The sequence below is a fragment of the Erpetoichthys calabaricus genome, chromosome 6, assembly GCF_900747795.2.
Source record: "Erpetoichthys calabaricus chromosome 6, fErpCal1.3, whole genome shotgun sequence".
Classification (NCBI taxonomy): domain Eukaryota; kingdom Metazoa; phylum Chordata; class Cladistia; order Polypteriformes; family Polypteridae; genus Erpetoichthys; species Erpetoichthys calabaricus.
Window position 1 is genome coordinate 54,727,599 of NC_041399.2, and position 21,494 is coordinate 54,749,092.

At 36.7% G+C, this 21,494-nt stretch overlaps 1 protein-coding gene across 1 annotated transcript in view; it reads left to right on the forward strand.

Moving 5' to 3' along the window:
- Nucleotides 1–21,494, forward strand: part of prex2 (phosphatidylinositol-3,4,5-trisphosphate-dependent Rac exchange factor 2) — a 547,559-nt gene that overhangs the window by 309,188 nt on the left and 216,877 nt on the right. Inside the window, 1 exon segment of the mRNA XM_028803602.2 lies at nucleotides 18,982–19,118. Within this exon segment, the coding sequence (XP_028659435.2) occupies nucleotides 18,982–19,118 (137 nt within the window).

A 21,494-nucleotide genomic window follows, 5' to 3' on the forward strand; every position in this document is an offset into this window, starting at 1 on the left:
GGCTCTACCTGAATCCCCAGAGGCCCAACAAATGTAAGGCTTTTAGTTGGCCAAGACATCTCACCAGGTTTTCCAGGGATAATACACTTCCACAGATTCAGTGCAAAAGAATTTCCTTCATAGTTAAAGAAATAAATGTATTGTTTGTTTTCCTATAGAGTGCAATACTTTTCTTTATGTTTTTAACTTATATTTAACTGAGAGCCTCAAAATTCAGTGTGAAGCAAGTTGCTCAGATTTGGTATACTGTAGACTTCCAAAGCTGATTAAATGTAAACTAGTGAAACACACGCCCTAAAATAAAATATAAATAAAAACCTAGTTAAAGGTAAGGAGGTGTTGTTACTTGTTATGTTTTCTAAACAGCTACTTCTTTCAGTTCCTCTAGAAGTTATAATGTATTTTGGCGGCTTAAAGAGAACAAGCAGAACATGTGCTTGTGGAGACTGCGAGTTAGAAATAAAATAATCATTTTACTGAAAAAAGGGAAAATACTTAAAAAATCCAAACATGAAATAATAAATGAAATAAACATTACCAGGTGTAGTCCACCAATATAATGATGAACTTGATTATGAATTCTGAAAACGTACGTTTTGTGTACTGGGGGATTATTAATAGAGATTCCCATTCATTCAAAAGATAAGGAGCTGTTAATACTTCTTACATTTTATAAAAAGTTCATTCTTTCACTTCCTCTAGAAGTCATAATGTATTGTTTTCCTTCTAGTGGTTCATATAGAGTAAGCTGAACCCTTCCATTTTGTCAACATATTCTTTTGTTGTCACCATTAAAAAAAGTACAGCTTCACAGACATCACATTGGTGATCTACCTTTCTTAAGCAGTGCTCTTCAAACAAATATTGATTAAGGATATAAAAACGCTGCTTGCATATGCTCAAATGTTTAGAGTACAGTATTTGAAAATCTTTTTGTTTATTGGCATGTATTTTTTTTTTTAATATTTTTATTTTATTAATTTTCATTGTAATCATTCCATACAAATAGATCAATTTATAACCCAACAAATTTGAAGACAAATCAAACCCCACCCCTGAGAAGGAGAGCTTAGCTAAAGGAAAATTGCTTTAAGCTTTTTAATAAGGCAACATTAGACAAAAGAAGGGGAGAAGTAAATATCTATATAAATAAGAGATGGAGAAGGGAGTTAAATGCAATAATAGTTAATTCTCTTATTCTAAAATAATATTGATTAAATCCTGCCAAGTTTTGAAAAAATTTTGTACAGATCCTCTAACTGAAAATTTGATTTTTTCCAATTTCAAATAATATAAAACATCAGTTTCCCACTGACTTATAAGAGGAGAATTAGGATTCTTCCAATTTAACAAAATAAGTCTGCGTGCCAAGAGTGTAGTGAATGCAATCACCGTTTGCTTGTCCTTCTCCAATTCCAGTCCATCTGGAAGGACACCAAACACAGCTGTTAGTGGGTTAGGAGGGATTGTGATACTAAGGCTGTCTGAGAGGCACTTAAAAATTTTTGTCCAAATTGATGTTAGTTTGGTGCAGGCCCAGAACATGTGACCCAGTGAGGCAGGAGCTTGGTTGCAGCGCTCGCAGGTTGGATCCTGGCCTGGAAACATTTTGGACAGTTTTAAGCGAGACAGATGAGCTCGATATATAATTTTTAGTTGAATAATTCTATGCTTTGCGCATATAGAACTCGAGTGAATTCTCTGCTTTGCTACCTTCCACTCCTTTTCTGATATATTGATATATTCACAGACATCACATTGGTGATCTACCTTTCTTAAGCAGTGCTCTTCAAACAAATATTGATTAAGGATATAAAAACGCTGCTTGCATATGCTCAAATGTTTAGAGTACAGTATTTGAAAATCTTTTTGTTTATTGGCATGTATTTGTATCTTATTTGCATTCTTGCGTTCTGTATCCTGGACTTTGTCTTGCATGCCTGTGACCCATTGTATTTGCCTTCTGTTCAATTTATCTATATTTAGGATCACTTCTTGGTTGTCTATGTAACTCAGTGTCTTGTCTTCTTATTGTTCCTCATTCTTCATGTCTTAAGTGCCTTTCGTGATTTGCTTGATGTTCATCAGATGTCACTGCTCATGGTTAGCACATTGTTTTTTGATCAATTTGTTTGTTATATGTTAAAGTCTTTGGTGAATAGCAAAATTGGAGGTACTTAATACTGGCTGGGGTGTGGTTTTTCCAAAAAATCATATCACGATCCTTTTAACACAAAGTCACGATCCACGATCTGAATTGCAATCTATCTTTTCAATGTGGCATACACTTAAGAGAATATCCGGACTCAGACTCATTAAGACCTAAGTTACACTTTATTTTAAATATCAAACAAAGTTGAATTCAATTGTGAATAGATTACATTCGAAAATAATCCTAGAAATAATAAAATGTAAATAAGGGCAATTTTCAAATTTTGATACTTTCAATCATGAACATTCTTTACAAAATTGTAATCAGCAGTTAACAGATAACAAATATAACCAATATAAACAAGTGCACTTTTAAAATTCTGGCAGTTTCACACATTAAAAAATGCTTTACAGTTTCAGTTTCAAGTCGGGATCAACAGCCACATAACCATAAAACAGATTTTTTTTAAATGTATTTAAATGTAAATATTATAAGTGCAAGAAGATTGTTTCACAATCATTCCAGGTAATAAAACACCTAAAATTAGAAGTAGAAAGGTAGATGATGAGGTAGAAACATGTGAAGAATCTAATTTCCAGTACCTTTCATTTTAAATACAGGTACAGACAACTTCACTATGCTATTAAACTAGCTAACTAAACTCCAGGCACTTTAGTTGCATATTTTAAACATGAAAGATTAGGTTGACATTTTGTTTACATTAGGTGTAATGATTTTCTGCTTACACAATCACAGGTTTTTGGCAAGGAAAATCAATTGATCCACTTTATGGGGTTTCAGAGTAGTCCTTTGACTTGTGACAATATTGCCACCTGTTGTAAACACTCTTTCTGATGGTGCACTGGTTGCTTTGTTACAAAGATGAGTGGGGTTGTACTGACCGGACTAAAACAGTCTTGGCATGTTCCTTCGGGTGTCTCCATTTATGATGATTAAATAGATTTGTCGTATTGCCTCCTGAAGTGCTGACCGTTGTCCGACAAATTTTACATATAACTTTGCTTTGTGCAGTATCTGACTGTACATAGCCGAACCACTGCCACACTACTGACATTGAGTCCTTCTTTGGCACAAGCTCCTCATCTGCCATGCTGCTTGCGCGCTACGAACTGTTTTCAACTTTTTCACACAACAAAAAGCTGTGGTGGGTACATGTGATATAATTTCGCCAATCACAACGGGAAGTCAGTCTGTTGGTTTGTGGACTTGGCATGGATCCATCACTATGGAGTATTAGAAGAATGTAAAAGATTTTGATCTATATGATTCGCTTGAAAATCGAATCGATCACAATCTAAAATCATCAGATCGTGAACCTGTAACTATGGGTATGCTAGACTTTGATGAAATATAGTACTAGTGTTATATATACCATGCACAGTAATGTGCCCTGAGTCATCAAAATAATGATTTTATTCTAATGGTTTATACAGTAGTAAATTTAGTGTGCAAAAAAGGTGATGTTTGGACTACAGTTGATCATATTTCCTAATCAATGGCAGCAATGCAGTAATTGCAGTGTTATGGGTTTCCCTGTGGGCAACTTTAAAATTTCACCAAAACATTTTAAGACATGTTTTGCCCTTTTCAGATCTTCTGAGAGGCAACTTGCTATCTGTTAGAGTAGGGTTTGTTATGCCTTTTAGTTTTTGTTCTGAGCATTTTTAATACATTCTTCACAAGCAGTACATGATTTCATCATTATGCAGACTTTCCAGATGTCGCTCTAATTTCTGAACAGTGACATTCATTTGGAGGGACAATGGCTAGATAAACACAATAATTGCAATATTAAGTGCTTCCATTTTAATAACAAAAAAACTAAGCTAAAATTCTTTCCTACATTTTTATTTTGATTTTAGACTTCTTGACATGTAGCTACAGATTTGGACATAACATTTTTTTTGTCCTTTGGATTTTAGCTACGAAAAAAAATGAGTGTGAACTATTTTTCGTCTGAGAAGGAGTATCCCTAGAGAGATTCTATATTTCTATCCTGACATGCTAAAACAATTCTAAAATTGATCTTATGAGGAGCAAGCAAGAGATAAAATAAATAACTTTTAAATCTTTTGTCAGAAGTCCAATAATATTACTTTCAAAAGCACATTTTACTGCAGAAAGTTAAAAGAGCACGGGCAGCATTCATTGGTGTACTTTCTCCATGAAACACCTCATACAGGTTGCCTGCCAAGAGTTCCATTCTGCCACAAATCTTTTTGGACCCGGTTTAAAGTCACATGTAAATGATATACTGAGTGGCCTACTTACTTTGTATCCAGATGGTCATTTATGGGTTTCATTGTGGCTGAATATTTTAACAATCAATTTTCTTGTGAAGTAAAACTTGCTTACAAGGTCATTTCCCACAGGAATATCCAAGCAATGACACTGTAAAAGTGGTTAAATATATTGGCATGTTTAGAACCATGAGTTGCCAAATTGTTGTTTAATAACATTAACTGAGAACATTTAATTGTTGCCAAATCTGGCATTAACATTGTTTATGGGCAGTGGGAAATTATGACTTAATTTGAGTTTATTCAGTGGTGTGTGGTCACTGTAGATTATTGGGCTTCCTCATGTCTTCTCCTTCAAGCTTGTATTTTCAACATTTTTCTCAACTTGAAGTGTAATGTATAGTTCTTAGTAACAAACAGCTCTTCTGTAATGTTTGCACACTTTAAAAAAGAACAGAAGTCTGTCAGGAGTTACAATGTTCTGACATATATAGTGTCTTCCAGTGCCCATCGATGGTAATTGGTTATTAGAGAAACCATTCTAATTATATTAGCACCACAGAAACCTGTTACTCTGTTCAAGAACTTGTGTGTCCTTGGGTTGTAGACAGCTGTCAGTTCTGGGTTCAAACATGGCCAAGATGAAACATGTCAAATTTACCAGCACCCATTTTGTCCATTCACAAAAAATGTTTTATTTTTTGCACCATTTCCTTTCAGAGATCAACCTGAAATTGTCTTGTGATGCTAATCGTTTATTTGCTGTTTTAAATGAGTCTTCATCTGTATCCAGGTTCTTCCAGAAATTTGCATTTGCCCTTCAGCTGCATATAAAAATGCATTCCACATAAAAGAGTTAGATTTGCTTGCTCCTTGTAGTTTTACAAGATACCGTACTGGAGTCACGACATTACAGCCATTCAACTGCATTTTGATGTATGATGAAGACAGCCAGACTGTCTTTTTTTTTAATTAATTCATTTGAAAATCTGTTCTTATTGAAATCTTTTTTAAGTTTATGGTGGTGTTCTTTTAAAATGCACTTTCAATCTAGGATTAATATTTCTTGACAATTCAATGGTGTGCTCCTAAAGGTTCTTTTAGGTAAATGCTAATCTAGAAGCTAAAAATGAGGTTTTTATTGTGGTCAGGGTTAAGGTCAGTAACAAGGCACACTTGAGCTCTAAGAAGGCATTTGTATTCAGTAGGCAGAAGAGAGACTCTCCTCATACCATCATAATTTTGGATTGTTAAACATATTTAACTTATTTAACTCTGTAGAGGTTAATACTTCTACTTTATATTCAACACGTTGTACATTTTTGACTTTTTATTTTATTGCTAACAAATGACAATCAGTGTATTATGAGTGCGATTGTATGTGTTTATGTGCATAAATGTGCCTTCTGATGGACTTGCATTTTGTCCATGTAATTGAATTGAGTAGGTATAACCCAAGAATTAGCAGTCATTTAAGCCAGTAAGAAGTATTTATTTACCAAGATCAATATATCCTTTTAATATATACATAGGTACAAACTGTCTGGTCAGAAGTTGGTGCAAAATGAAAGTCAACCCAGCATGTCTGTTTAAAGACTGTAAAGATATTTTAAACTATTCAGGAGTGAGTGTGAGAATGAATACAAGTGTGGCCTGTGATGGACTGCTGAAGTAAATTCAGTCCAACAGCTGGGGTCCATCATTTCCTGAAGTTTACAGGAAATGTGTAAACTCGGGGATAATGCTGTGTGTGCCACTACTGGTGAACAAGTTTTCTCAGGGATAATGGTAAAGAGGTTAAAGAGAATTCAATGGGCCAGTTTGGTGGCACTAATGTTTCTTTGAAAACCAAAGAACAAATGTTTTTTCATTCATCATTAATTTCCGGGCCTCAGTAGCCCATGCGGCCCTGGGCTATAGCCCAGGTTAGTGTATGCAGATGTCTGTTCGTGCTGATATTCTAACAGCATCATGTGATGGGAGGGACAATGAAAATTACACTAAGCATCTTTTATGTGCTGTGGTCGGGTAAACGATGCTACTGCCCAAAGTTCAGTGCAGAGAGACTGAGGAGAAGCTTTTTCCCACATTCCGCATATTGAATATAGAATAGTCCAGAATTACATGATACCCTGTTGTTTACTCCCTAGCATTAAGTTATTAATTTATTTATTTTGTTATTTTTTTATTTTCATATATTTATAATTCTATGAATGATTTTGGAAAATCTATAAAATCATGTATTGTTTTTGTCCCTTTAAATTCCTCTTAAAGGCACAGTCACTGGAGTTGAGCAACTAAGCATTTCACTACATATTGTTCTGTATGTATGATTTATATGGCCTTCTTTTTGACTCTCTTTGTTTATTTAGAATGCATTGAAAATGTGTGTTATGCTAGGATTTTGTCTTTTGCAGCTCTAAAATCCTTTGTATATTCTTGGATGCCCATCCCTCTTTTGGCTCATTTTTTTAATTACTGACAGTAAAATAAAGATTTTATGTTGCATCTGCTTGTTTAGTTTTTGACCTCTGTCTTGCTATGACTTACTATCATCATAGGAATGCAAATCTTGATTGGCAAATTCTGTTTGGCTGGCACAAGTGACAGGAAGCAATGGGTTCAAGGGCCAACTTGCTTTTCACTGTCAAAGCTTATTCTGGTCAACCTCATCATGACAAGAGTCATCCACTCTGAATGGTGATCTGAGGTTGTGATAGAAAACATTTTTCTTCATCCTCCGAAAAGGCAGTCACGGAGCCGAGATAACAACGTGTAACATTTCTTTATTTGCACAGAATTATGCACAAATGTCTCAATCCTTAGAGTGAGCAATTAATTGAATAATTCATCTGCTTTTATACTTTTTCTAATTACTGTTACCTAATCTAATACATAACATCATTTAGCTCTTAATATTCAGAACTTTTCCTCCAATCAACTAACACCACCAGTAATTTCTGACTCATGTCGATTCTCCCATTATTCTGAACACTGCTTCATTAAGAGGGCTGTTTTGCGGATTGTCCTGTTGATCTTAGCACCACTTCATAGGAGGGGGTGTATGGGCTTTCCTGTCAGTTTATCCCTTCTTTCAGGAGGGGAGTTTGTTAATCATTTAGCTCATTCTAACCTTGGAAAATCACGCTGGTAGCTTCTTTAAGATGGGACAGAGACTCCCAAGAAACTTGTAAGTAACAGACTCTCTTTTATGAAAGTAACATTGCTAGCCACCATCATAGATAAATCTGTTTTGAAAACTGTGTCGCTTTTGCCTTACAATTCTCCCAGTCTTAGCTCTTTTTAGTTATGAAAATGTTTTGCATGGAGCGTAGTACTTAGAGATGAAGTAGAATGCCGTCAAACTCCCTCATTTAGCTAGCCGTAGATTTACAGCATTATTAGCTGTCATTTTTCACAGCCATTTTGCAGTTTTTTTTCTTTGCATTGCATTGCTGTTGCTGTGGTTTGTATTACTTAGTTTTGCTGACTAACATTCTGCAGTCTCCCACATGGGTACATCTAGATGTGTATGGCATTTATAACTGCTGAGGTTGCAGTAGCCATGTTCCACATGAAAGGGGCAAAAGATTTTTGTAAGCTGTCAGATTTTCAGATCTTGTAAATAGTCACAAAATTACCCTTTCTTTTTTTTGTTACATTCTTGGGGTTTATTATTTCTTGTTTTTGTGTTTTTTTCACTAGGCTTTGTTTTTCTTTCAACACATTTACATTTTTTATGCTCACTTCCTTTTTCCTCCTTCTTCATATCTTTTTTGCTTTTGTCTTGTTCAAGTTTGTTTGTTTCTGCTTTTCATTAATGAGGTGTATTTATGGTCTTCGGGGGGCTAGTAACTGATTAGGCAGGCACCTCTTTGACCACATGGTTATCAGGACACACCCACTAGGACTAGAAACACCCAGAAAGACTACGCGGTCCTTACTAGAACCAGTAAAGAAACAATGAATTAGGAGTAAATTATTTATTGAAAACGATATAGGAAAATGAATAAGAAAAGACCAATAAAGGTATAGACTCAAAAAGGAAAATTAATTAGCACAACTAATTCATTATTGAACAAAAAAAATACAAAGATATTTTTTTTACAGTCCCAGATATTAAACAAACTAACTTGCACAGCACAACACAACACAACACAACAAAAAAACTAATTAAAATCTTCAAATACTTTTACAAATGTAACACAAGAATCAAAATTCAAACCCTACTAGTTAACCCAGCAATGAGGTCAAGAGCAAATTCAAGAATCAAAAGCCAGAGAAGAAAAAAACTAGAAAATGTTAAGAATTAGGACATCTTTTTAGAAATGCTTGCTGTTTTAGATACCTTTTTTTCTGTTCATCTATTATGAATATTTTAAAGACTTAAGCCTTACTGAATATAACTATATATGTGCTTGGTATAAATGGTTTAGCTTAAGTGAATTATAAATATTTTTGTTGTCTAATTTTACGTGTGTCACATTGCCATTCTGTAGCTTTAGCGCTTTATTAGTAGGTTGGTAAGACATGTTGCACTGTTGCCCAGGATAGATAGACAACATGCCACATCATAAAATCTCTACTATAAAATGCCATGCAGCACTAAAGCTCTTTATCTGAAATTTTGGATTTGGATTTGGACTGTTGAAACTGCGATGAATAATCCCCTTACTTCCCCAGGTTCCCAGCCAATTTCTTTAAAAATCTCTAAACAGTTAGGACTGTAGAGGAATGCCACTGGTACAGTGACAGCAAAGCACAGATGTAAGTGCAACTCTTTTATGAGATCTCAGATGGCTTCCATAATCAGCAGCACACCTGAGGAAGTGGCAGTAATTAAAAATCTTAACTTGGGGGGCATTGGGATGGGGGTAATGATAGGGGGAACTCAAGCCTAAGGAAGGTAATAGTGCCAGAGAAGTGATGTAAGCCCTTGTGGGCTGTCCTTCCTATAATGCACAGGCACAGGAAGGAGGGCACTGAGACTTCTAAAGTGCCCTTTACTGGAGGGCACAAAACTCCTTTCAATTGATATTGATTAAAACATTGAGATAAGAAGCTGAGAGTTATCATTTTAAACTTACTCAAAGAACTGATATTTTTAAACAACAGCTATTCAGAATATTCTATTGGCATCCTAAGTATTATGGAAGCAAAGTCTTTGCAGGTTATAACCATTGCCACAAATGATGTTCCCTCTCAAACAAATACAAAATAATAATACCAAAAAATCATGTTGCCAGCGCCACCAATCAAAGCATTTATCCTCAAGGTAACTTGTGACAGACCTACCACTGATGCCAAGTAATTTGGGAGAACAGCAGGACATTAACACATATGCAGCTGGTGTGAAATACAGCTGCATTTCAAGTAAGAGATTATTTTTATAATATTATTAACACTTTTTCTCTTCAGTGTATAGAATATTTTTTTCATATTAGTTCCTTGGACTGTGCACTGCTTTAGCACATATAATATTTTAAGTTTGTGATGTTTCTTAAATTTGTAGCTAATACATTAATTTGTAAGACATGCGTTATGTTGGTAAGTGGAAAACTGCTAGAAAAAAAGATTTTTTTAAAATATGTGTTAACAATAATATTATGAATACAGTAGGTATGCGATTTCCATTTTATGGAAATGATTCAAGTGTGTTTGGTGCATTACAAAACTAATGAAGATGATGCGTAAATGTATTTCTGCTAAATATGTTCAGAATTAATTAAGAATAGTAATGAAATCATGAATTTACTTTCAATCGACATCAAATTCTCTTTACAATATTATTTCTTCTTGGCTGTGAGCCACAGATAGATATTTTTTTCTTGCTAGGCCTAAGGATTGTTAGGTATCACTCAGCATGCTGTTTTTAATCCCCTTCTCACAGAAACAACTGAGGTAGGTAAGCCCAATGCTTTTTGTAACATCTCCTGAAAAGCCTTTGTATTTTGAGCTTGCAGATAACAGCAATAACATTTGTTTATGTAGGACATTTTCATACAGAAGCTGCATCCCAAAGAACTAGCTTTTATAATGTAGAGAACAACACAATGTCATAGTATAAGTCTGCTGTGTGACCAATAAACGACAAAGACTAAATGACCTCCCTTACAAACACTATGGTCAAAGTAATCAGTCAATCTTGTGCACCGTCATAATTCGTGCTTTACAATGCATTATACATTATTGTGGTTAAAATAGAATCACGGAATGCAGTTCATGTCATAAGGCAGCATACAGCGTAGGTGTAGTCAAAGAAACAGTTTTGAGAGGAAAAACAACAATATTTATTTATGTAGGACATTTTCATACAATACAATACAATACAATTTATTTTTGTATAGCCCAAAATCACATAGGAAGTGCCGCAATGGGCTTTAACAGGCCCTGCCTCTTGACAGCCCCCCAGCCTTGACTCTCTAAGAAGACAAGGAAAAACTCCCAAAAAAACCTAGTAGGGAAAAATGGAAGAAACCTTGGGAAAGGCAGTTCAAAGAGAGACCCCTTTCCAGGTAGATTGGGCGTGCAGTGGGTGTCAAAAGAAGGGGGTCAATACAATACAATACACAGAACAGAACAAATCCTCAATATAGTAAGAAAATAAAAAATATAAATTTTAGAAGTACAGAGCAGAATTTAACAGTAGATGATATATCCCATAATAAGATTTGGATTTGTATAGAGTCCTGGAGACCTCATCCTTCAAGCTGCCTCCCCCATTTGGCCATTCCACAGCTGAACAGTGCTGGGCCAGCCAATCCGATGAAAGGACCCCTCTCGCCCACGATTCCTGCAATCCTCCATCTGGGATGACTTTTCCTTAGGCAGGCAAAACAACTTGGCAGGTGGGCCATGGCACCAAGTGCCACATTTGAGTACTGAGAAGAAAAACAGAATAAGTGAGGGTTAGTATATAATTATAACTGTCATGTTACTTATGTTTAAGTGCTAATGACTAACAACAGAGATGCAGTCTGTACAGTTAATCAGCAGCTCTAGTCAGGATATGCTAAACTGAAGTAGTGAGTCTTCAGCCGGGATTTAAAAGCTGAGACCGAAGGGGCATCTCTTATAGTAGCAGGCAGATCATTCCACAGTTTAGGGGCCCTGTAACTAAAAGCTCGACCTCCCACTGTTATTTTATTAATCCTTGGAATCATAAGCAGACTGGCATCTTGAGATCTTAATGTGCGCTCTGGTTTGTAAGTCATGATAAGTTCAGACAAGTAAGCCGGACCTCGACCATTTAATGCTTTATATGTTAAAAGAAGGATTTTGAAATCTGCCCTAAACTTAACCGGGAGCCAGTGTAAGAATTTAAGAACTGGAGTTATGTGTTCGTATTTTCTTGTTCTTGTAATAATTCTCGCAGCCGCATTTTGGATTAACTGGAGGCTGTATAGAGAACAGTTTGAACATCCAATGAACACCGCATTGCAGTAGTCAATCCTACTAGAGATAAATGCATGAATTAGTTTCTCAGAGTCCTGTTTATTTAAAAAGCGCCTTAATTTCCTAACATTTTTAAGATGGAAGAAACATGTTTTGGACAACTTTGTAATATGCGCTTTAAATGACACGCTAGAGTCAAAGATAACTCCTAGATTGCGGGCTGATTCAGTAAAATTGACTGGGATTCCCACTGAGTTAAATGATGACAAAATATTGTTGTGATCAGCATCATTCCCTCCAACAATTAACATCTCTGTTTTATCTGTATTTAAAGACAAGTAGTTCTTATTCATCCACTCCTTTAATTCACTAACACAACTAATTAAAGACAACATTGGAGAAACTTCATTTGATTTAAATGAAAGGTATAACTGGGTGTCATCTGCATACGAGTGAAAATTAACATTATGTTTCCTAATGAGAGATCCCAGTGGAAGCATGTACAGTGAAAACAGTAAAGGTCCCAGTACTGAGCCCTGCGGGTCACCATATTGAACTTCTGTGTATAATGATGGAGTACTGTCAGCACATTTCTGTACATATTGGAATCGATTTGATAAGTAAGAACTAAACCAAGCGAGCACGGTGCCTGTAAGCCCAACATCATTTTCTAGCCTGTGCAGTAAAATAGAATGGTCGATGGTGTCAAACGCTGCACTTAAGTCCAACAACATAATTACAGTGGAGTTTCCTTCATCAGAGGATATCAGAATGTCATTTACAACCCGTGTTAGTGCCGTTTCTGTACTATGACCAGTGCGAAAACCAGACTGGAATTTCTCAAATAAATTGTAATGCATAAGGTGTGTCTGAAGCTGACTGGCGACTACTTTTTCTAGTATTTTAGAGAGAAACGGTAAATTTGAAATAGGCCTATAATTATTTAGTATATGTGGGTTAAGGTCTGACTTTTTAAGTAATGGTTTAATGACTGACACTTTTAGTGTATCAGGTACTGTGCCATGCAATAATGAACTATTGATAATGTTTAGGATAGGCGCTGCAAGAACATCCATTGCACTTTTTACTAGTTTTGTTGGCACTGGATCTAGGGAACAAGTAGTGGGCTTCATTTTAGAAATTAAACTTAAGACTTCCTGCTCAGTTACAGGATTAAAATTACTAAAGTGCTGAGTGCAATGTGAGACAGGGTCTGCTAAGCTAGTATTTGGTTTGTACTGTGATGCAAAGATCTGGGATCTTATATTTTTAATTTTCTCATTGAAGAAGTTAATAAAGTCTGTACTGCTAATGTCTGTTGGTATTTTGCACTGTTGATCTGAATTTCCATTTGTTAATTTAGCCACTGTTCTAAACAGTGCCCGAGGATTTTTATTATTGCTATCTATTAATGTAGAATAATATTCTGACCGAGCTTTAAAGAAGGCTTTTTTATATTTATTAACACTCTCTGTCCATGCAATTTGAAAGACCTGTAGCTTTGTTGTTCTCCATCTGCGTTCCAGTTTTCGACACTCTAATTTAAGAGCTCGAGTGTTTTCATTAAACCAGGGAGAGTTTCTATGTGCTTTGATCACTTTTGTTTTAAGGGGAGCCACTGTGTCCAGAGCATCTCTCAAGGTCACAGTATAATGTGATGTTAGCTCATCTAAATTGTTTTCCGTGTTTACATTTGATGTTAGCTGATCTAAATGGTTTTCCACAATTACACTCGACTTACTCAAAGTATCTATAAATTTTGAAGCAGAATTACAATCTAGATGTCGCACTGTCTTTGTTTTAATCTGGGAGTGTGTTGGCAAGGGCAGGACTAAATCAAATGTAATTAAGTAGTGATCAGAAATAACTTAATTTAATGGAGTAATAATTAAATTTTGAATTTCAACTTTGTAAGTTATAATTAAATCTAATGTGTGGTTATGATTATGAGTTGGACCTTTGACATTCTGACAAAATCCTACTGAATTTAACAAATAAGTAAAACATTTGCTAAAAGTGTCAGTTTCCACATCAATGTGTACATTAAAATCTCCCATCAGTACTACGTGATCATAATTTATAGCCAAGTCAGATAAAAGGTTGCTAAATTCAGACATGAACAATGAATACGGCCCTGGTGGTCTATAGACTAGCACTATAATTGTGTTGGAATCTGTTTTAATATTTAAAATGAATGCTTCAAAGGATGTAAAGTTGCCTAAATTTTTAGAAGTGATTTGCATTTTGTTACAATGAATTATTCCAAGGCCCCCTCCTCGACCTGAATCTCTAGACTTATGAAGGAACGAGTATCCATCTGGTGACGCCTCAGCTAGGGGGACAGTGTCACATTTACTAAGCCAGGTTTCGGTGAGAAGACACAGATCAGATTTTGTACTTAATATAATATCATTTACCAAAACAGCTTTAGTGCCAAGAGAGCGAATGTTCAATAAGCAGCATTTAAAACTGTATGCTTCTTTCTGAATTGGTGATATACTTTTTGTTTTAATTTGTAGTAAATTTCTATTACAGATGCCCCTGGTGGAGGGTCTGGTTTTATCCCTTGGTCTAATTATACACCTTATTTTTTGGTTATCAATTAATTTAAGGTTTGTATCAAGACTAAATTTACTGGATGCCCCAAGACAAGGATTATGGGTAACAGCTTCAGGAAAGTAACAGGTGGGATAAACAACAGCCTGTGATTTAAGATCACATGACTGCGGCCTGGATGGTGCTCTAATCAGTCAACCAGGCAGTTTTGCTGCCATATTTTGGGATAATACATAAGATCCCCTCCAGTTAGGATGAAGACCATCTCTTCTGAAAAATCCAGGCCTTTCCCAAAAATCATCCCAATTGTTCACAAACGCTATGCTTTTGTTTGCACACCAGGTTTCTAGCCAGCAGTGAAGGGAATGCAATCTGCTATAAATCACATCTCCTCTATATAATCTTGGTAAGGGGCCAGATACAACTAAATTCCGACATTTTCTTTTAGCTTTGATGCAAAGAGAGATGAAGTTCCTCTTTAATACCTCAGATTGCTGTGAATAAATATCATTAGTGCCGACATGCAGCAATAAGGTAGATACTTCATCGTTGGCGACACGGTCCAATGCGGCCTCTATGCCAGAAATCTTGGCCCCTGCGAGGCACTTAACATGAACTGCTGGTTTAACATAGTTTGGAATTCTAACATTCCGCACTATGGAATCGCCAATTATGAGCACTTTCTTATTCTCAGTTTCCACAGGCGCGCTGCGGAGTGCTGAGAATCTGTTCTGGGTCCGAATTGGTGACCTGGGTGCCGGGGAACTACATTTTGGATTCTTAGACCCCCGTCTTACTGTTACCCACTCGCCCTGTGACTGAATTAGTGCTGCTGACTTTGGCCGTGCACTGACTACAGTGGGGCCAGGAGAGACTGAAGCCGAATCAGATGTAGCCGAATTGTCTAAACAAACCGAGTCGATCCAATTTTCGGTTTGCCTAATCGCTATCAGATTCCTAACGCGGTCCTCCAATTAGCGTATTTTCCCGACCAACTCTAAATTAACTAAACACTTTTGGCAGGTGAAGCTGTCTACAATGTCGGCCGGAAAACCTGAACTGTACATGCTGCGGGACACACAACATATAAACGTGCCCTCAACGGGCAGAGAGAAGATAGAACTTACGTTTAGTATTGATGTCATCTTCTCCGTTTTCTGTAGTTTACTTAAGTGCTTTCTGCTTCAGAGACCGTTGGCTTCAAGTTTCTCACTGCCGGTTATTTCTTCTGGTCAGCTGCCGGCTTTACTTCCGATGAACTTGCTCGGGTGTTTGCGAAGGGTTACGTGCCTGTGGGAGACGCCGCTGCTCGGTGCTTCTGCTCGGTGCTTCCGCTCGCTGCTACGCTCGTGCTTCCGCTTCCGCAAATGAAATGAACAGATAAAAATTGTACAAAACTTTTTTGACCCGAAAGAAAAAAAACTCATACAAATGATGTAGCTCAAAGTGCAAAAGAAGGAAACCATGGGTAGAAGCACAAGGCAGATCTAGGAAGCTGAGAGTTAAACTAAACTCTTGAAACTAAACACAGGAATTTGACATGTCAGTGAAATAAAGAAATGATTCATTTGCCATGTAAATCTGAATATTTAGTCTGATAGATCTGTTGCACTTCTCTAGAGTAGATACCCTTAGGTCATGTAGCGAACAACAATGGAATTTGAACAGCCAGAATGCTGACAGATAAAAAAAAACGTCTTAACGTAACCCAACACCACTCAGTAGTTCAACTGGCAGAAACAGCCCCACCACTGTCAAAATAAATACATTGAATGTGATGCACAATTTTGTTGTAACTGTCTTTTGGAAAAATATTAATGACAATTTTGTACACAATAGCAGACTCGGGACTTGGCTTCCTAGTATCATGAAATGGTGAATGGACTGATAAACAGGTGAATGAAAGGGGTAGTCTATTAGTTGATCACTGAATTGTATTTAATTAATTTGCCTTTTGTCATTTCCCTTCACTCCAATCTATGACATGGCCTGTAAGTGTAATGTTTTTTCTCATGGAAAAATACAATAAATGTTCTCAAATACCTTGCAATATTTTTCAATGTGTAATATGTTTTAAAATCAAAATACGCATTACACATCTTCACCAGAAAATGGAGCCTTACTTGCCTCATACTATACTGTGTCTGGACAGGGCACTTTCTCACTGTTTTATTTTGAACATCAGAAGTACAATTTCTCTTTTACCTCACAGCCTTCTCTTAATCAGAGGTATTTATAATTTGCTGAGCCCCTATTAAGGTCATAGGGACTGAAACTTCCATTGCTGTTATAGGTAGAAAGTTAAGCTGGATGTAGCACCAGTTGCAGGGCATTCGTATATGTTGTGACAGGCGGCCGGGTCCCATGCCCGGCCAGGACGGCCCTTCTGTATACGTTCTGGGAGAGCAGCTATGGACATCTCACTACCTCCCCCGGGATGCTTGGTGGCAGCCTCCCTGGCTGATGATGGTGCCTCAGTTTCCTGCAGGGTTTCCTGGGAGATGGAGTTCTCCACAACCCTGTGGGGAGCTGGGGTAGCCGCCAGGGGGTGCTGCATGGAGCCAGGAACCCACCTGGAGCACTTCCGGGTGGGCTATAAAAAGGGCCAGCATCCACCACTCATGAGCCAGAATCGGGAGGAAGAGGACGAGGTTGCCTGGGAGGAGTGGTGGTGCCAAGGTGGGAGAAGAGAAAGGATTGTTGTTGTGTGGAAAGAGAGCTTTTGGGACTGTGTATTGCCTGTGGGTCACGGGGAAGACGGGCGCCCACGGGTGAAGAAGAAAATAAAAAGTCCTTGTTTTATACGTGCCTCTGTGTCCTTCTGTGCTGGGATGGGCGCCTGTATAGCGCCTTTTCTACAATGTATACACCACAGCTCATTCACAACAGCCAGTTAATGGTAATTCCATCTTTGGAATTTGTTAGAGTAATATGAGCTATCAGTTGGTGCATAGTTAGTGCTTAGTTTTGTTCCCAATACTACCTGAATAGCCTTTTGTTTTTTACAACTCTGTGCAGGATCAAGCAGGTAGATGAAATCAAAGAGTGAATGGATGGAATTTTCTAAATACTGGTTTATTAACAGATCATCAATTATTTTAAAAAATGCTTAAAATTAGATTATTTAGTGCAGAAAAAATGAATGTTTACATTAAATATGGGAAGAGTTGGAAAGAAGTAGCTTTAATTTTCTTGGGCAGGTATTTGGTTTGTTGTTGTGTCAATGGATATCAGTTGACTAAAACTTTACTTTTCCATTGATTATATATATATATGTTAAACTGTCTATGCTTTTGTTTTAATTTACTTACGTAATGTGTCCTTGAAAATCATGAAAGACACTAATAAATGAAATGTATTATTATTATTATTTGGCATACATTTATCTCATAGTACGGTGTGTTGGCAGACAGTATATTCAAAGCCAATTGTTTTTGTTATTGTGTTCCATGCTGCATGATTTTCTATAATTATAAAGCACTCTGTTACTATAGAGGCATAAGAATTCATTGTAGTTAAATTGTTTATGATGGACATTAAGAGTTAATATGATTATAGTTATACTGGAGAACACAAAAAGCTATGTAAGAGCAATATTTTACTAGTGACAGCGAACATTAAACATGAAAATGTGTAAAATTAGGTCCAGCACCAAATAATAGATCACACATCCTGAAAGGCTCCATGATGTAGTTCTTCTTAAGATTCTTATAATTTAAGACTTTTTCTTTAAAATCTCCTGATAAAATGCAAAAGTCTACAGATACATGGGACAGGCAGGCGAACTTAGGTGGTCTTATGTGCTTCACAGATCTAGGCTAGAATAAAGAGACGTCTTAAAACATTTGCTTCAGAGCGTTCATCAGCCAGTGGAGGATAAACATTATAATGTGTTACCACTAACTCTTCAAGTACAAACTGTACAGCCAAGATTTTTCTTTGTTATACTGTTGGACTGTCCTTAATTACTAATGTTGACCCTTTAATGGAATTTATCATTTGCTTTATTTTTCATATGCTAAACTGATAAACTAAAAAGTGTAATGTTCATGTGTGTTAAACAGAAATGTGTAGTGTTAATTTGTGAGACTCAGTGGGTGGTCCTAGTGGCTGAAGCACAGGACTAAAATCTGTAATGCTGCAAGTTTAATCTGACCTTTGAAGCAATCCTGAGTGAGCCATTAAACTTTTTTTTTCACCTTATACTATTTCTTGCATTTGTTGAATTTGTTAGTTTTCACATATTCCTTGGAGTCAGAGTGTACGGTCAGCCATTGTACAGCACCTACCAGAGCAATTTCAGGTTAAGGGCCTTGCTCAAGGGTCCAACGGAGTAGGGTCTCTTTTGGCAGTACCAGGGATTTGAACCAGCAATCTTCTGGATACTAGAACAGATCCTTAGCTTCAGAGCCACCACTCTGCCGTAAACTTGCCTGTGCGCCGGATGGAATCCGCTACATGTGAACAGTTGTACTGTAACTTTCAGTTTGCTTAATAAGATTCATATTGACCATGATATTCATGTTCTGTAAATATTACTCTTCCTTCACTTATTCATTTAAGATTTGATTATTATTTGACAACAGTAAACATTTGGTGATTTTATTATACCTTTAGGAACTGTGGCTGCCATGGCAGGTCTACATCCTGGTCAGTGTATCATCAAAGTGAATGGAATTAATGTCAGCAAAGAGAGCCATGCCAGTGTCATTGCACATGTCACAGCCTGCAGGAAATACAGACGACCAACGCAGGTGAGGTCATTTAGTTTTTATTTTTATTTTGTAATTTTTTTTGACTATCAGGTGCATAGTTCATTTGTTTAAATACATTTTCACCAATGAAATGGCTTCAAGAAAACTTTGACATTTGTTAATGTGGGTGAGCTGTTCTCTTACTGAGGAAGTAAATTATGTAATTCTGGTCACTAAATATACTTCTTGGTTTTATGATTACAGTGTAGCTTTGACAGCAAACATTATTGAAAGCATATGCTAGTGAGTGTGATATTTTAAAATGAACCATTGGCTTACAGTGTCATTATTAAGCTTGAAGACTTTGACATGCTTTCAGACGTTTTTAAAAGTCATCAAAGGCCAATGCAAAGAGATATTTTTAATATGAATAGATGACACACACATAGCATGTATTCTCCACTTACACTGTGACAGCATACACTGCAGGGACATTGTAAAGGCTTAAGTGGCCTCATTTTCTGCAAAGGCATTTTTGATTCTCTGCTCTTCTGCTCTGTCATTATTGTGCTCTTCCTTTATTCAAAAGGGGATTCAACGTGGACTTTTCTCAAAAAATTAAATGCAGGTTTGAGGACAAGATGTACACAGATATATAACACATTCTGTGTTTCCTTCAGTCATATATAAGTGAAATTAAAATATGAAAGTCAAATTATACACTGATTGGCTTCCCATATTATTGACTACTGATTTGTGAAGGCAATTAAAGCAGTTAGGCAGGCACCACTGGACTGTCTGCATGTGCTATTCAAAGTGAGAATGGGCCAACAATAAAAGTTTTAAGTGGCTTTTCAAAAGTATAAGGCATGCCAGATTGTACAAAAGCAAACAAGTAAACCTGCTGAGTGTTTTCATGATCAGTTGTGTCATGTCTTTATCAAAAATCCACTACCATAGTAACAGCATCATGGTGATCCTGAATTTTCCCCTGAATGCTATTGCTAGCATTTTGGAGAATATGAAAGGCACTGCTTAATTGTTTCGGTTTCCCACATGTCATTTTGTCTGTATTGTCTAAGTGTTTTTAGCATTGTGGTTTATTGAGAAACATTAGGGGCAAAGTAGACCAGCAAATCTGGTGATTTTTATCTTTTTTTTCCTCACACTTCTGAAAATTCTATCAGTTTCTAGTTTAACACCTCATTTTTAAGCTGATCATTTGCTTCTGTTTCCCTCAATGTCATCTTGGAAACCAAGGGGCATGGCTATTTTGTGTTTAGTTCTCCCCATATTCATAGGAGCAATCCCAACATTCTGCTGGAGACAAGGTTCTGCTGACATCTTAATTGGTAATGGGTTTAAAGGTCATCCAAAAATGACATTGCATCCAACTCTAGAATCCTGAAAATCTTTCTAGGCCTTGTCCTTGTGATTTATTTATGTTTGATCTCCTGGGGCCTCATGTATAACGCCGTGCATAGAACTCACACTATAACATGGTGTAAGCACAAAAGCGGGAATGTGCGTACGCACAGAAAAATCCAGATGCATAAATGTATGCATTCGCCAACTTTCATGTTCTTCCGCTACATAAATCTCGATCAGCGTGAAAAGTAACGCACGTGCATGCGCCTGCTGCCTCACCCCAACTCCTCCCAGAATTACGCCTCTTTGAATATGCAAATCAATATAAATAGCCCTTAAGCTCAGCGTTCTGTGAAAAGACAATGGGAGAAGCACGGGGGAAAATAGAAGAATTTCAGCGAATACCAAGTGGAGGCAAGGAAAAACTTACTATTCGTTGGTTTAAACAGTGATATAATCAAAAAAAGGAAGTTGATCGAGTGACGTATAGTGTTGAAGAAACTCGAAAGCTCAAGTTCACAAAGTCACACAGTGTCCGAAATAAAAAAGAAGTTGTCATATATCAAAGTCGCCGTGAAAAGGCGAGTCGTAGCCCACCGTCTGAGTGTCTTATGAGAGCTCATTAAGGTACAGAGAAAAAAAAATAGGCACACAGTGGGGAAAAAAGCTCGAATTGTCAACTTTAATCTCGGAATTTTCACATTAATCATGTAGTTTATTTTGTCATTAAAGTAGAACATCATAAACCTCATCTTAAAATCGTTTAATTTAGTAGTTTCTCAAATCCCATCGTAACTAAAGTAGCATGTTAAATGCTTTGTTTTGTATTTGAACCTCTATGTGCTCTATGTGTGTGAATCACTACGTGCTTCCGGGCTTTCTCTTCCTCTGACAGGACACAGAATCCATTACATTCGTAATATTTCAGCTCTCTGAATAATTAAAATACTGAGATGTATACGTGATATCTTTTTCATGATGATAGGAATGGAAGCATGTTATTAAACATGGGAACACGGTGGCGCAGTGATTATTCATGTCTCATGCAAGATGCTTGCTGTGCCATGC